Below are 18,111 nucleotides of genomic sequence, written 5' to 3'. Positions count from 1 at the left end.
CAGCGAGAGCCTTAGAGGCCCCATGAAAGAGTTTCAATTTTATCCTTACTCTACTCTAAACCCATACTAAGTACTGTTGATATACCCACCTTGAAAAGAGAAAATCAAGACTTGAGCCCAATCAAAGTCACAGCTACTAAAATGGACAAACTGTAATTTGAACCCAGACATTTTTTGTTGTTGTGTGTGAGACAAAAAACCAAACCAAAACAACAAAAAAACAATCAAAAAACCAAACCAAAAAAAAAAAACAACAAAAAAACAAATTAAAAAACCAAACCAAAACAACACAAATCCCCCAATCATCACTGTGTGCAAGCTAGTTAGAAATAAAATAAAACAGCAGACCACGTCTTTAGTGAATGTTTCAACTTAATGTAGTAATACATTTAGAAGGATTTAGTGATTGTAGTCAATCTGTTTATTATTAATTTTTAAAAAAAGACTGTTTAGTAGAGGACATAATTTAAGCTCCAGCATTGAAAGAGTTCTCAAAAAAAAAGAAAATCACACAATTTGGATCTCCTGCCCATGCTTTTCAAAAAAAAAAAAGTCCTCTGTGCTATATATATATCATTGAAGCAACTATTTATTTCTGTGATTTTAGACCACTGGTTTCACAAAAACAAAAAAACACAGGGAACCCCCCTCATCTGTAACAAAGTCTCAACATAAATGACACAATGATACAGTAGAATTAGACACATGTAAAAACAAAAACTGTAGTAAACTGTTGATTTACTCAATGTATTATTCCCAGCTATGCTGTCATTTGCATTTAGTGTGTGTTAGCATGGGATGCGAGAGAGCAGCATTTTCCAAAGTGTGGGTTGAAACCAACACTAAAAAAAAAACTATCAGAGTGCATTGTATGTAAATGTTTTATGATACTTGATATGTATGTATGTGTATTCATATACACATACACACACACACAATAGATTGTACATATACTGGACTGTGATGTAAACTTTATATCTTACTCTGTTCCAATCAGAAAAGTGTGAAAACCATTGGTATAGAGCAACTGATTAGTTTTCTGTACTCTGTGTTATATCTATGCACTCCCTAAAATGAGAACTACTCATTAAGGTAAATTCCTGTCTATTGGCATGATAACTATTTACTGCTCTACATGGCATTAAAAACAAACAGACAACAGCTGTCATTGTGCCACAGTATATATTGTATCATGGTTAAAGTTCTTGAATACATTTCTTTGAATTTCCTAATTCACCCCAGGAAGGATTCAATGCATTCCATCTTCATGCTGTTACTTATAAACCTTGGGAACAAATATAATTAGAAATGACATTAATGGAGAATTTCAGTTTTCATTTTGTTAGATTTTCTCATCAACAAGAGTAAATCTAAAGATGTTAGGATTACAGGGATTCTGGAGCTGAAAAAAAATGCTATTTTTTTTCTTAAAGAAAATAAATCAAGTCCAAGTACCATTCTTTTTAAACTTTGCATTAAATTTAAGCACATTTTTTTAAAATTTTATTTTGAAATAAATTCAACCTTACAGGAACAGTTGCAAAAAACACTACAAACCCCATACACAGAACTCCAGCATACCCTGACCCCCCTCCCCTGATACCCTGATCCACCAACTGATCCACCAACTTGAAAATCCTGTCACACTACCCATTTCCTTTCTTTCCCTCCCTCCCTATCATCCATCATTAAGCACATCTTAAGTTATCAGATATCCAATGTCATTTACAATTGGTAAAATAATCCTAGACTTCAGGCAATAATTTGGGAACTAGACGAGTAACACAAAGGGTGACTACCTGCAGTATAATTCTTGTTTTTTAGTGTTATGCTTGACTGAAAAAATAAATTAAAAAGTTTTATTACTTTTAACCTTTTATTTTAAAACAAGGAAGCCTAATTGAATAACTAGACGACTTTGACTTAGAACTCAATGACAAACCTACCACATTCTTATTATTCAGCTCATGTTGGAGAACAACTTTTTTGTGTAGTATTTAATCTTTTGAACTATGTACAATGTGAAAATGATTATACCCTTTGACCAATAAGTCCTTACTTATGGGACTTTATCCTAGGGATATTATTCAAAAAGAAGAAAACCAGCAATATATGCAGATATTTTTATAGCATATACTTACCAATGTGAAAAAACTCATAAAACATTAAATATTCAACAACAGAGAAATAGTCTTATGTTAATTTGGACTACTACACTAGATAATACACTATTATTCCCTATAATTGGAAATTTTATTTTTAAATTCAATGTAGGAAAAATACCAATAAAAATACAAACATCGATTAAATTTTAATTTGCAATTTCTTATTCCTTTGATTTTGAAACCAGAAGACTTTCTTCTGCAATAAGATGTCAGTGTCAAATCTTGCATTTCACTTTCAATGTGCAAAACAGAATTCAGACTTGAATCTTTTAACTGGGAAAGATACTTAGTTTTATTCCGTTTCATTACATAAAATGAATTTTATAAGATGCTAAAATATTAAACCACTAATTTAAAAAGAGAAATAAGTGTGGCTGATCAATCACAATGTCCTTGGCAAAGTCTTTGCTATAGACAGCAAAAAGATTGAGCGTCTACTCACTAAAATGTTAGTACTGGTGGGAATACAGGTGATTTTTATTTTGTCCTTTTTACTTTTATATTTTTTAAAGGTTAACAGTTAATATGCTTTCTAGTCAGAAGAAAATAAACATTTTTAAAGGGAGTTGGAATATTCCCAGTGGCTAGCCGGCTTTGTTATCAATTTTGTTGTTTCCCTTTTGTTATTATTATCTTATCACAATTATGATGTATATAATTAGAATGAAATATTTGATTAGCAGGTTTATGAGATGCTATGAGAACAAGCCTCAAGAGCAGCTAGTAGAAACATGCAAAAAGCTCCCCAGCCAACTCAGCCTCACACGGAGGTTAAACCAGGCTGGGCTGAAGCTATCTCCAGGCCAGTCTTCCAGGATACTGTCATTGGAAGAAATATGAAAGGTGGTGGGATGCAATAAATAATACAGTAACTTATTCATGTGACTGAAATAATAAATAAAGTAAATCTTGGAGGTAATAAAAGCTGATCTGCTTCAGGTTTTTACGTCTCTCCTACGTTTGCTATGTTTTTCTCTTTCAACTTTATTCAGTATCTAGAACACAGCAAGAAATGAGCCTTAAATGGCACAGATTTATAATTTCTTATCTGCCTCTAGGATATAGGAAAGGAAAGAGGAGGGTGTTATGCACCGGAAATGTACTTTTTTGTGGCTTTCAGCACCCGTCAACACATGCCAGCTGTTCTTGGGCCTTGGAACAGATGGCAGATGCTGGCATTTGGAATGGAACTGGGTGCAATTTGCCTGAGCTACATGACCAAGGCTCCTTTTCCTCTTGATCATGAGGTGGATCAAAAGGTCAGACTCCTGTGCATGCTTTGCCATGAAAGGAGAATTGGGCCAGAGCACTGGCTGGTTTATCAAGAGGATGGAAAGTAGGTGTCTAGCAACTGAAAAAACCCTGGAAGTATATCTCATTAGAGCCAGAAAGAGAAGTCAGCACCTTTGGAGAGAAATGGGTCTGGCCATGTCTGCTTCTCATCGTTTCAGGACGCAGGGGTGCCATCATTTATGAAGAGGTTTGTATCCCTCATGCCAGTACCTTGAGTTTAATTATGGGAAGACTGCCTTTCATCAAATAACAGATGGCAGTAGTGGGCAAGCATATTTGGCAAGGATTACAAGTCCCACTTGCAAGAAGAAATTTAAAAATGATCCTGAAATTTCTTTAAGTGGGTTCATGCCTACATGAAGGGCTGATTCCTAAAATTAGGAATACGTAGGATCAATGGGCCTGCCTAGCTCTAATCAGACAGGGATTTAGTGAGGACATAGGAAATCTAACTCTTATTGCGAGGATGACAACCCCATTTGGGCTGGGGATAGTTGCTTCTTATAAGAAAAGCATGTAGCATTCTCACTGCTGGAGTGACTCAGACTGTCTTCTCTTACCAGCTGATGACCGCATTTTACATGTGCTAGTCAAAGAAATCCTTTTAGTTCAAAGAGTTCGAATAAAATAGTAGGTAGATCTATGGTTTTGTCCTCCCAGCAAGCTTTTTCAGCCTCCTACTTCTGGTTTCCAACCCCTGCCCTGCTTTTCCTTTGGGGAATTTCTCCCCTCAAGTCCAGGAGGCTTAAGGTGGGTCATTCAATTACAGGGTGGGGTACAAAATTCAGTCGTGGCCAATCGGAGTTTGCCAACTCCTGGGCAATAGTGATTGGTTTAGCAAAAGGCATATGTCCCAAGTAGAACCAATCAAAGTCTTCCCTGAGACTTTTCAGCTAGGCTAAAATGGAAAACTTAAAAAAACAAACAAAAAAAGATTTAAATGAAGAATTCTAAATATATATAAAAGTAGGGAGAATAATATATGAACACCCCTGTACTTAGCATCCAGTTTCAACATTCTTCAACTCATGGTCAATTTTGAAAACATGATAGACTGCTTTTTTTCTACTGGGGTTGCTGAATTGAGGAGGATGGGGCTCCCAACAAATATCCCTTCTGTCAGTAGAGAGACCCTAATTTCAAAATAAATCCAAAGAGAAAGTGAAAATAAGAGGCAGAGCCCAGAAGACCCTATTTGAGCTCCCTGATCAAGCGAACCTGCAGTCACTGCCACTCCTATACTTTTTTTGCTTAAGCAAAATTTAGAAGGACTTTCATCATTTGCAAAAAGCACTGCCTAGTATGAAAACCTTAAAGAAACTTTCAATAAATAATTTTTAAAATCCTGTGTTTATTTTTGACATATCTGGTAAATAGAAATTAATGGAAAACTTTAAAGGGGAATAAAGGAGGCAGGTAGTTCCAGACTGGTATGTTTTGATATAAACAAAATCACCAGCATTTTAACTTTACTCTGCCCAAAGGATAATCTCAGTTCCATTGAAATAACAGCCATCTACTAAAAAATTTCAACTAAGTAACAGAAATATCATGCAGGGTTGTGACAAAAGGTGAATATTCTCACCCCTACAAAAACTTACAAGCAAAATAATCAAGTCCCCAAACCCACAAAGCCTCTCTCCTTCTGAATTATCTTCAAAGTAATGAATGAACAAACAAACAAACAAACAAACAAATCGCTCCTACATTAGCATTCTGTTGTGCCATTCTTGGGATACATAATGAACTACTTTCCTCCCTCTTCCGCCCTCCCCACTTCGATAGAACAATACTTACACTTCTGCTTTGCTAGTTCTTGTTTTAGATCTTCATACACTTCTGAAAAGAGGTCCTCTTCAGATTTTGTTCCATCTAGGTAAACTGAGAAGGGGAAAAGAGGGCAGTTCAAAAGCTAACGGGCTTATTAATACAGGATGATTACTTTAGGCACCTGCTTTAAAAGGTGATAACATCTCTTGCAGATGCCAATAGGTTTAACCAAAGAACCCAGAACCATTACTTAAAAAACGCATATCAATAGCAATTAAAAAGAGAAAAATATCACAGCCAGGCACAATAGGTCAAAAATGGGAATTTGTTACAAAGAAATCAAACCAGCTGCTGTAAAAGAAGACATAACAAAAAAAATGGAAACACAGGTAAATGATATTGTGCATATGGCACTTAAGGAGCACTGAAGAGGTGCCACCCCCCACCCCCCGCCCCCAGCAACGAGTCATTTAAGGAAGCAGTTTCAACTTGCTTATGCATCAGGATCACTTATGAAGCTTACTAATTTGCTTGGATCCTTTGGCAGGCCCCTATAGATGAATCATAGCATAGACCTTTAGAATTTTTGAGCAAAGCCCTGCCATTTTCTGTGGATAACTACATTCCATTTGAGAAAGAGCTTTTGGCTTCCTACTGGGCCTTAGTAGAGACCAAATACTTAACCAAGAGCCACTAAGTGACCATGAGAGCTGAGTTACCATCATGTACTGGGTGCTATCTGATCCACCAAGCCATAATGATCTGGGCATGTACCACACGACTCCTTTATCACATGGAAGTGCTACATACAAGACTGGGCTGGAGCAGGACCTGAAGGCACAAGCGAGTCACAAGAGGAAGTGGCCTCTTGTTTGCCACATAACCTTCTCTCTCCCAGGCCACACCTATGGCCTTCAGGATGTTCGCTACAAACACTGACTGATGAAGAGAAAACTCAGGGCCTGGTTTACAATGGTTCTTCATGATAGGCAAGTACCAACAGAGGTACTACCACCCCTTTCTGCAGCGCCACAACCTGTTTCCGGGATGTCCCTGAAGGACAGAGGTGAAGGGTAATCCTCCCAGTGGGCACAACTTTGAGAAGTGCACCTGGCTATTCATTTTGCTTGGAAGGAGAAATGGCCAGAGGTGCATTTATATACTGATTCTATCTTATGTCTCCTAGGATAATGACTTGAGTCCTTGAGTGGCCTATCGGACTTGTAGGGTCCAGATTCTGTCTGAGTACATCATCGGCATTGACAGCTCCCTTAGTTTTCTCTACCATAAGTACACCAACCTTCTTTCAGGTCCTGCTCATTCCTTTCTGTCTCCTGGCCTTTTTGTGTGCTATATCCACTGTCTGGAGTGATCGTCTGTCTCCCCACCCCCACCTCCCTTTTCCAGTTAAACCCATCAGAGTTTGGTTTTATTGTGGCTTCCTCAAAGAATCCTTCCCTGACCACCAGGATTCAGGCACTCCCTAGAGCTCAGTCTCCAGCACCCATGCATCTCTGGCATGGCACTTACCCCAGTTAGAGAGGACATGCATGTGCAACTAGTTTGTTTTATAGTGTCTATCTTCCCTAACAGAATGTTAGCTCATGAGAGCAGGGGCTGGGTCTGCCTTGATATCGCCAGGGCATTCAGTTAGTATGTGTTGAATACTACCCAGAAGATGACAAGCTTTTGAGAAGAGCCATAGGAGAGAGAAATAGAAACCAGAGAGCCAGCTCCAAGAGAGGTGAAGCCCAAAAGTGTTCTGGCTTAAAGTGGCCCTTTATAATCTTCTACATGGAAAAAAAAAAAGCCTCCTAAATTCCTTTCATTATACCTCCTGGCAAATGACAAGTAAAGTCCTTATTTGGAGAGTAAGAAGGTGCTTACCAATTTCCCACGTGATGTCCTCTATTTCCCTTCTGTGTTTTAGATACATGGGCCACACATGACCGTCAAAGTACCCTGGGGGATCTGGGGGCTCGTAGACCCTTGTACTATCAAAACACATAGGAAACTTTATGGAGACAGAAACACACCATTGATAAAATAAAATAACAATGGTCAGAATGCCAGGAAAAATAACATGGAAATTAAATCTAAACATGATTAAGACTACAGGTTTTAGACTTAATGTAGTTCCAAAGGCACTAAAATGGATTCAGTTCTCTGATCTGAAAATTAATTTTGTAATTCACTATCATGTGCAATTACCCTTTCCCCCCCCCTAGTGCTTTGTAAAAAAGGAATTAAGAGACAGAATTCTATCAGTGTTAATAACGATAAAGATACTGTTGTGTTGGATTAAGCTTTCAACTAATCAGTGTTCTTTATGGCTGTGGCAGAATATGATTAGATCACAAAATCAAAATCAACATGGGATTGCTCCATTTGCAGATTTATGAAAAATGAGCCAAACAGCTTGAAAAAGTGTGAATTTGCTTTATTCTGTGTGACTGACCATTTATGGAAACATCTTCTTCTGGAAAAGAGTTAAGGCTTCCTTGTTTGAAAAATGATACATACACATTGTTAAAGAGTGTTGCTCTCCTTGTTTTTCCTGAGTTTTGTCCTTTTGAATTACAATCCACAATGGTCATTTCGAAACTTACCTCCTCCTCCTTTTACATTCTTCATAGGGAATGGCCAGAAAATAGCTTCTGTTCCAGAGAGGGTCAAGGGGCCTAAAATAACAGCACGTTTAGTTCACAAGGTTTATCCCCTTCATTCACAGTCAATATTAGAGTGGGGGTGCTTACTTATAATTAAAGAGAAGGAAACCTTCGATGATTAAAATGGGATTTTCCTCAGCATTTTCCCTGTCTGTCAATACCAGAGTGTGTCTCGGGCTTTCCATCCAGCAGGAAACGGCCGACATCATTTTTTCCATGTTAAGCGCTTCAAGCACTTCAAACAAACATACAAACACATGAACTCAACATAACAAAAATGTTTGTGATGTGGCTTTTTGTGATGCATATCTAGGGCTCTGAAAATGTTGTAGAATAACATCATTTTACTCTTCAAAAAATCTCAAAGATAAGTATCTTATATACCAAATTTAAAATTTAGTTTCCTTAAATTGATGTGTTTGAAGTTTGCCATTAAGGAAAATTTCAAACACACACAAAAGTAGAAAGCAGATTACAGTGAACTGCACTGTCCTGTCATAAGGGTCGACAGTCATAAACTCATGGCCAATCTTGATTTATTTATAACTCCTACTCCCTGGCTTTCCAGATTATTTTAAAGTAAACCAAGTCATCATATTATTTCACAGGATGATCAAACTAGTAGGAAAGAACAATTCTGCTCCCCAGATTGTGGTTTCTAAAAATAATATCCCAGTAAAAGGAATCAGGGCTCCTCAGATTTGTGTCAAATCCAGGATATCCTATCATTTCACACGATGATCAACCTAATAGTAGTGAGCGCTGCTGAAACCTAAACTGTGGTCTCCAAATACCGTTTTCCTCATTAGGAAGAACTAGAGTTGTTTGGGTTGGTTTCAAGTTCAATAAATACAGGATATCATATTATTTCACAGAATGTGATGTTTTCTCCTAGTACAATGAGCACTCCTTGTGTCCAGATGGTGGACTCCAAATAGATTTTCCCACTAACAGGAATCAGGAAACTGGGATTTGGTTCTCAATCATTAATACCAGCAAATAATATCAGGGTTCAGATATCCCCGGTGCTCTCATAAAACACTAAAAAAAAAAGTTTTAGGGGTTCTCCTCAGAATCCAGTTCTGTACTACACATTGCATCTGGTTGATATGCCTCAAGTCTCTTCTACTCTATAGGCTCTCCCTCCATCTCTCTCTCTCTTTGTACTTGCTATTTCTTTGTTGAAGTAACCGAATCATTTGTCCCACAGTTTTCCATAGACTGGATTTGGCTAACTGACCCTCCCCAGTCCCTGCACATTTAACAAGTTCCCCACGCCCTGTATTTCCTATGAATCACAAGTTAGAGTTAGAGGCTTGACCAGATTTAGTTTTGATCTTTTCCCCACCTCACTCATTTATTCATCCAACAGATATTTATTTAGCATCTACTGCATGCCCAGTATGGAAGACAAGAGTTAACAAAATAGACAAGCTTTGATTTTGTTTTAGCAAGGACACTTCACAGGGGACAGTGTGTACTTCCATCAGGAGGCAGTAATGCTGACAGTCTCTCAGTTTTAGACACTAGCAGCCACTGGTGATCAGTAATTTGATAGGAGTTGAAAAATGGAGATATTTGATCATTCTTAATTTATTAGCAGGAATATTTTATATAGAGAAAGTGCTTCCCTTATTCCTTTTTAGAGATACGTAGAACTCCACTGCACTCCATAGTCTATTCAATCGGTACCCTTCGATGGACACTTGGGTTGTTTCTACACTGAGAGCCTGGGCATATTACTTTTCACTTCTTGCCATATCTTGGGGATAGGTTTCTAGAAATGGGATTGCTAGGTTACAGCAAACTTGAAAGTTTCTGGATACTGCTGAATACCTCTCCACTGGGGTTACAACTTTCTGCATTCCCACCAGATGCATAAGAGTGCCCATTTCTCTTGTCTAATAAAGTAGGCTGTCAATCCGATAGGTGAGAAATGGTATTTCAGTGTGGTCTGAAAGTTCTTTATATATTCTGAATACAAGGCCTTTGAATACATGTCTGTGGCTTTTTTCCTCCCCCATTCTCTTAACTGTGTCTTTTGTAGAACAGAAGTTTTTAATTTTGATGACATCTAATTTATCAAAATTTTCTTTTATGGATTGTGCCTTTAGTGACGTATTTAAGAAATCTTTGCTTAACACAAAGTCATAAAGCTTTTCTCCTTTGTGTGGTTTTAATTTAAGTTTATCTTTTAAAAGGGAAAGTGATATTGTAAAAATACAAAGAGAAAAACAACAAGAAAGCAATTTTGTAACTTTTGGGGTGAGAAGCTTTTGTAGGCACGACATGATGACTAGAAATTCAAAGGAAAATATTTGTAAGTCTGACAACCCCCAAATTAAATATTTTTGCATGATAAAACATTTATAAATATGGTTGAAAGATAAATGACACCACTGGGGATATATATATATTTGCAATATATATGACAAAAGCTAAAATCTTTAAAATGTGAAGAACTCTTACAGATAAATAAGAGGCAGAAGATCACAAAGAATTACAAAGGACCTGAATATGTCATTTTCAAAGGAAGAAATATAATTGGCCAGAAAACATATGAAATAATGTTTAATAGTATTAATAAACAAAACAAAAACAGGGAAATTAAAAAACATATCAGATTGTTGAGTCTGATGTTCATATTGGGTAACTTCTATTGCTTGTCTTCAAGTTCACTGATTCTTTCCTCTGTCATATTCATTCGGCTACTGAGCTCATTCAGTGAGTTTTTCATATTGTATTTATTCAAGTTCTAAAACTGCCATTTGGTTCTTTTCCTATTACAATGAGAGTTTCAAATTTTTCATTTGTTTCAAGTTTGTTCATAATTACTCATAAAGCTTATTTATGATGGCTATTTAAAAACCTTTGCTAGATAATTCCAACACCTGTGTCAAACTGACTTGGCATGACACGTGATTGTTTTTTATATCCTAGAAATTTGGGGTATTAGGATGGGAGACACCAGATCCTATCTAACCTTCTTTTCTGTAGGCAGTTACCCTGCTTAGATGCTGTGTGCAGATTCATGTGTGGAATGATGTTCAGTTCCTCATGGGGCTCTGCCGATAACGGGGGTTGAAGTTGGGGGGAAAACGGGAAAGCAGTGCTGGTTCGCTTCATTGCTGTTAGGCTGGGATGGAAATTCAGTTTCCTGTTGGACCCCACTGGTACCAAGGTGGGGGGAAAAGTACGGGCTGACTCATACCACCTTGCTCCGGTGGGCACAGAAGTTTAGCCCTATGGGTCCTGCTTAACAGAGGCTAATACTACCCTGGCAAGAAAAACGGAATGCCAATTAGCCTTCCCCAGCTGCCCCGTTCCACCTCTTTGCTGACAGAGTGGAAGTTCAGCTCTCTGTTTAGCTCCACTGATGCTACTGCCGTGGAGGAAGCAAAAGGCTGCCTCACCCTGCCTCATTAGCACCAGGTGAGAACAGAAGTCCATTTCCTCACTCAGCCCCGCCGACACTGTGAGAGGGGACAGCTTTTCCTTCCATGTTTGGCTAAAGAAGGACGGATATTATCAAAACGGTATTTTATCCTACTAGGCCATCCTTTCCCCTATCCTTTGGCTAGAGGGAGCAGGCTTTCTTGGGGCCTTTTTGTCGATGCCTATCGATTGTTCTCGTTTCAGGTTTCTCCAGCACCCTGTCCTGGATATATGGGAGGCAAAAAGAAAACCCAGGGAATTCAAGGCCATGTTATGCCTCAAGTCCCGAAGTCCCTAGCTAATTGTGCTCTTTTTTCACCTTTTAAAATCTTCCTGTGATTGTCTGTTATATTATTTCCAGGGGTTTTTAGTTGTAGGAGGGAGGATTAGTGAGGAATGGGGCCACTCCATCTTGGTTAGAACCAGAAGTCCCACTAGTTTTGATATGTTATATTTTCTTCATCATTCAGTTAAAAATATTTTCTATTTTTCACTGTGATTTCTTCGAGCCATAGGACATTGAGAAGTACTTTGCTTCAGATAAAATGAGATGATGTCTGAGATTTGCTTCAAAACAATACAGAAGGGGAAAGTAGATGAGGTTAAAGATGGAATATAAATGGCTAAGAATTCATAATTTTTAAAGCTTGGTGAAGAATTTATGAGAGATCATTATACTTTCCATCTACTTTTGTATATGTTTGAAATTTTCCATAACAAAATGTTTTTTAAAAAATCAGAAAAAAAATTCCCAACACTTGGGAATTTCTAAACACTTGGAAATTTTCAACTTACTGTTTGTTACTGATTTCTAATTCAATCTATTGTGATTATAAGGTTTCTCTATATTATTTCAATCCACTGAAATTTATTAGGACTTGTTTGGTTAATGTTCTATGTGCGTTTGAGAAAAAAATGTATATTGTGTTGTTGGTGGGTAAATATTCTATAGATGTTAGTTTGGTCAAGTTTGTTAATTTTGTTGTTCAAATCTGTTATACCCTTAGTAAGTTTTTGTCCGCTTATTCCATTAGTTCTGAGAAAAATAATTGTTGATTTGTCTATTTCACCTTTTAGAGGGAGCAGGCTTTCTTTCTTGGGGCCTTTTCTGTCCGTACCTATTGATGGTTCTAGAGTCCAGGCTTTGTCAGCTGATGCTTAATGTATTTTGAGTTATGTTACTAGGTGCACACAAATTCTGGACTGTTTTATCTTCCTGTTGAAATGACCCATTTACCCCTCTATCTCTAGTAATACTATTTGCCTTAAAGTTTACTTTGTCTGATATTAGCATAGCTATACCAGCTTTTTTTTCAGTAAGTGTTTGCATGCTATAGTATCTTTTTTTTTTAAGCTTCTACTCTCTATGTTCTAATATTTCAACTCTCATAAGGAATGTATTGTTGGCTTTTTTTTTTTTTTTAATCCTGTTTGCCTATCTTTGGAGTATTTTAGTGCATTAAATTCAAAGTGCTTACTGATATATTTGTGTTTAAATCTGTCATCTTATTATTATTTTCTATTTGTCCACCATCCTTTGATTCTTTATTTCTCCTTCTGTATCTTAGTTTGTATTTATCAACTATATTTTAATGATTCCATATATTCTTTCTATTAACTTGACAGTTATACATTTTTTTTGTTTTTTTCTCTTTTTTTTTATTAAATTCAGTTTTATTGAAATACAATCACCCACCATACAATCATCCATGATATACAATCCACTGTCCACAGTATGACAGACAGTTATACATTTTTAAAAACAATTATTTTAGTGGTTACTGTAAAGATTCAATATCACCCTAACTTACCAGAAATTCGTACATATACCAGATCCAGTTGAGACTTTTCCTTCAGGAAGATTTCTGGAAGTGGGTTACTTCAACACATGGCATGAACATTTTAAGGTCTCTGGGACATGTGCTCAATCTCCTTTCCAGAAGGTTGTACCAATCTCTACTCCCAACTATAGCGCATGAAGATTTTTGTTTTATTGAGCCTGTACCATCACCAGTAATTATCATTATTATTGCTTTAAAAATCTTTGTTTACTTGTTAGGTGGGAAAAAAGTAATTTGTAATTATTTAACTGCTTGTGAGATAGATTTTTTAATTGTACATTTATTAATCAAATAAGCTTCTGCTTCTGTAAACAATTTATTCACATACTTTGACCACTTTTCTATTGACGTATTAGTGTTTTTCTTATCAGTTGGTAAGAACTCATCGTAAAGTAGGAATAATAACTCTTTGTCAATTGTTGGAAGCAGTTTTTTCTTGTTTAACTTGTACTTTGTAGTAATCTTTATCACTAACATTTGGAGGAAGGAAAGACAAGGAAAAAATATCCTGGCTGCAGTGCAAGATGCAAGAACAGACAGTGAGTCAGGGATTTTGTCTCTTTTACACCTATCATGTGTCTGCAAGAACTGATTACACAATATTTTCCTTCCAAGGTTATAAGAGTTAAAAATAAGAACCGGATTTAAGATTCTTTAAGAGAGCTCTTTCTGTTTGCATCAACATTCGATGACCTGTTGTTAACGATGATAGTTAATAAGACCATTAAATATGATATAGCTTTAGCATGATATTCTCTACAGGAAAATAAATGTTTCCTGATGGACCTTAATCCTTTTGGCTTCAAGACAGTGTTAATTTAGGTGACAGGAGTGAGGTGAATTCATCTGAAAAATATCCACAAACCTTTTTGAGAAGTGAAAAGGAAAAAAAGAAAGAAACTGGTGCCCAGGACCTTGGTCACTGGGAAGGAAAGCTGAGACAATACTGAGAGGTTAGAGTTTGTTCCAGGCAAGAGTCTCTAACGGGGCGACTATAGCTAGTTATATATGCCTGGGGAAGGGGTGAGTAAATGAACAGTGAACCCAGCATACCCCAGCTTCAGAAGAAAAATCTATCATTCCATTATTTTCAGTTTTAAATATAAAATTGGGAAAAGGATTTCATTTATTTAAATAGTGGACATATATAGAAACCTACAATGACAGGTTTAAAATACAGCAATATATTTAAACACATTTTAATACTTTTTTTATAGACAGTGGAGTTTTTTGGGTTTGCAAAAGAAAATGAACACGTTTTAAAAGCTAACCAACTTACCATCATACTGCAAAAATCCATTTTCATCTGTCTCTATCTCAGACTCTGGCTGGAGAACAAAAATAAAGTATCAATAAAAACAGTGTGCAGGGCAGAAATAATAAAATTATACAATGAAGAAGAGATAAACCTTTAATAAATACTTTTCATGATGATAAATAAAATCAAAGATTGGCACCAATAGTTGGTGCCATCTAGTGGATAAGTAACGCTACTGCACTGAGCTTACCTTCACTACAAAAGGTACACCATTCAGCAAAGGCATTTTGGATTTAATTCAATTAACTTTGCTATTAGAATATTTCTGTGTTAAATACATCATCTAAAACATTTTATGGATACCTTAAAGAAATCATCCTGAGATATGACACTGCAATTTGGGAGGTGTTTCTGCAAATTCTTGGCCAATGTTGTCTTCCCACCATTTGTCACTCTGAACCAAAGGAAAAATAGAAAACACCAAGCAGGAAAATGCATTAAAAAACATAAAACAGTTTTAAATATCTTAGGAAAAACGTACATTTAAAACATTATGTAATATCTAAGAAAAATTATTTCTTTCATAGATATTGCTTTTTCAGCTGGTGAAACAATGGACATAGGCAGATCTGATGTGATAAATAAGAAATAAGCTAGGAAGGATGAAGGAGAAAGAAACTAATTACTGGGCAAGTGAACTAAGTAATACTCAGACTTAGGATATAGAGGTTGTGGTGGAAGCAAAATAATTTTTTTTCTATAGCAAAGTATTCATTCAGTTCACAAGCAACACAGATAACATGATAGCACATTTTAGTGCAAGTAAATAAGACTGCATCTGTTAACTGTGATTTTGTGTCAACGCACAGTCACAAAAAATGGGGGAGTGACTTATTACAAGCCACCGACCTTGAATTCACTTCTCGTGACACCTCCTTTTCCTCTTCTCTCTGGATGAGAAGTCCTTTGCAGCTTATCACATCAGGTCAGTGATTTGTCCCCTTCTGACTAGACTTTCACAATTCTGGAGGGCCTAACTGACTCCTCTTTGTAACTAGTTTCTCAGCATTCAGCACCATGCTTAGCACATGGGAGGCATTTCCCTGTCACTCACTTATTCAAGAGTTTTTTTATCCTGGGGTTCATGCACCTCCAAGGGGACTATGGACAGAATTTGGGGCCTTTGTGAACTTGAATGGGAAATAAATTACATCTTTATATTTTTCTTTAAGTTCTAACAGAAATTTAGCATTTACTTTAATTACAAATAGAAGTAACAAACTACAGTAGTGTTAACAGCACCTGTGACCATGTCACCCATAGAAATCCTAGATATTTTCATATCATGTTGGTATTGTGGCAGCTATCTTGAAATATCATTGATGTCATTTTTATTTCAAATTTATGGTAATTTTGAGACTCACTACCGGATATTGTTAGTTACTGTGCTAACAACGAAGTGTATATATCATAATGTCACAAATTAGTCTAAAAATTTTTATAACTATATTTTAATATAATTGGTTTCCTTTGTATTCCTGTATTTTATTTTGTGCATTTAAAACCATTACTCTGAGAAATCATGACTTCACCATACCACCAAATTTCCACAGCACAAAAAACTGACTGCACATTGCACATTAATTTGCAAGGACGTTTGCTTAATTCCAGAAGAGATCAATCTCAATATGTTCATAATCTCAAAAAGAGAGAAGGAACTAATATTCATTCATCAAAATTGCTTGTTGAATATACTTCAGTTAATACCTAAATACCTTATATCTACAAAGTAGGAGAGACATGATTCATAAGCTTTTTCATTTAGCTTTACACATTTAGGTAGGCTAGAAGTGATCTCTTTTAAAATAAAGAAAAGTGGGTGGTCATTACCCTACGAACTGGGAATGACCTTTTTCTTCTTTAAAAGGGTCTATAAACCATACTGAAGCCTATAGTTTAGAAATTGAGTTTTAGTTTAAAATAGATAGTAAAACAGAGTTAACTATATACTAATAAAACTTGCCCAAGATAACAACGAAGATGGGAAACAATGGAGACGGAAACAATATCTAACTCCAAAGCCCATGGGTCTTAAACTTCTTTTGCATCATGGAACTCTGTGACAATCTGATGAAGGTTAGAAAAGTATTTATCCAGAAAATAAACATCTTCACACATGCCTAAAATTTTCAGGAGGTTCACAGATTCCCCCAGAACAGCTGCAACTGAATAATTCCCTCATGGGGCAGCATGGGTAAGTACACAAGATAACAACCCAGTGAGTTTAGAGGAAGGAAAAAAGGAAGAAACAATGGTTACTTCAGCTGAGTCTGGCAGAGTTTCACAGAAGATACAGCATTAAAATGAAATCATGGCACTTGCTAATTAAGAGATGGGGGAGAAGAGGCTTAGAGTGTTATGGGTACTACTTAATGCACATGGCAAGAAAGCATGAGGCATGCTTCTAGATAGAGGGCACCGCATTGGAATATTGAGAAGAGGGTAATTTTATGCACACACATGGAGCTTGAAAGTTGAGCTGCATCACAGAGTGGACTTTGTAGTCCACTCTGTAGGGGTTTCACCACTTTTCTTTGAGGTCTGATTGGGACAGACCTCACTCTTAACTCCAGAGCAGGACCCCACTGGCCTAAGCCAATCAATGTAATCCCATCTCTTTCACCGCAGTGACTCTAGGTATGTGACACAAGCTGGTCCAATCAAAAGGAGACCCATGACCTGGGGGGAACAGAAGCATTTTTTTTTCCCTGGTGACAGGCTAAGAGGAAGCATGAAGTTCCAGGAGCTGCTAGTGGTTTCTTGTGACCAAAAGTGGAGCAACTCTAAGATAAATCCAAATGGAGGAGGGTACAGGCAAGAGAGAGAGGAACAGAGCCTGTGGTAACATCACTAAGCTCCTCTATTAACCTTTCCTGCAGCCTGCATGCTCCTGAAGCTAATACATTTCTTTTATTATATATGGGTTGAACACATATATCAGGAAATTCAGATTTTCTAGGTAATTGGGAACCCTTGAAGATTGTTTAGCAGGTGAGAGAAACAATTTTATAAGTTTTTCATGGAGAGTAAAATGGCAGAAGTATATAGGAAAGAATAGGAAGCAGAGACTGGAATTAGAGAATGATGACCTGAATTAGGAAGGTGGTAGTGAGAATGCAAGGGGAGGGATGAACAAGAGAGGCACTGCAGAGAAAAACTGTACCGTTTTGGTTCTCATTAGATGAGAGGCAAGGCCAGCAGAGTTCTGACATTTAATTCATTCAATTTTACTTCTAATTGATTACTTACTATAGTAATGTAATACAATAATAAATTGATCTCCCCAAATAGCAAACTTTTAGTCTCAAAGTGCACCCAGAAAAGATGAAAACAATATGGTAGCAAAATAAGTGGTGTCCAACTGTACAATGATACCATGAACAACAGATTGTACACTGCAGATAATTATATGGTATGTGAATATAGTTCCATAAAATTGTATGGAAAAATATAAAGAAAGATAACAGTGCTGGAGAAAACATGGAGAGAGGGATATACGTATTTACTGTTGGTTAGGAGGCAGAACGGAATAGACTTCCCGGAGGACAGCAGGGTGGTTCCACACGAAGCTAAGTATGTGGGTGCAATAAGGTCCTGCAACCTCATTAGGGGGCACATAC

General features: G+C 36.8%; 1 protein-coding gene across 2 annotated transcripts in view; it reads right to left on the bottom strand.

Moving 5' to 3' along the window:
- Positions 1-456: 456 nt before the first annotated feature.
- NMRK1 (nicotinamide riboside kinase 1) overlaps positions 457-18,111 on the bottom strand; it is a 28,096-nt gene continuing 10,441 nt past the window's right edge. The window contains exons 3-9 of one of the 2 annotated variants that reach the window (XR_005219109.1): positions 14,795-14,885; positions 14,453-14,501; positions 7,985-8,132; positions 7,838-7,909; positions 7,116-7,242; positions 5,256-5,339; positions 457-1,285 (exon numbers count right to left, since the gene is read on the bottom strand). Coding sequence is in view for 1 of the 2 variants with exons in the window: in XM_037851141.1 (XP_037707069.1) it covers positions 1,278-1,285; positions 5,256-5,339; positions 7,116-7,222; positions 7,838-7,909; positions 7,985-8,132; positions 14,453-14,501; positions 14,795-14,885 (559 nt within the window). In the remaining variant the exon portion in view is untranslated. The remainder of the gene's footprint in view (positions 1,286-5,255; positions 5,340-7,115; positions 7,243-7,837; positions 7,910-7,984; positions 8,133-14,452; positions 14,502-14,794; positions 14,886-18,111) is intronic. The other variant, XM_037851141.1, reaches the window with a different exon arrangement.

The sequence above is a fragment of the Choloepus didactylus genome, chromosome 10 (assembly GCF_015220235.1).
Source record: "Choloepus didactylus isolate mChoDid1 chromosome 10, mChoDid1.pri, whole genome shotgun sequence".
NCBI lineage: Eukaryota > Metazoa > Chordata > Mammalia > Pilosa > Megalonychidae > Choloepus > Choloepus didactylus.
This window is presented reverse-complemented; position numbering and strand designations above follow the sequence as displayed.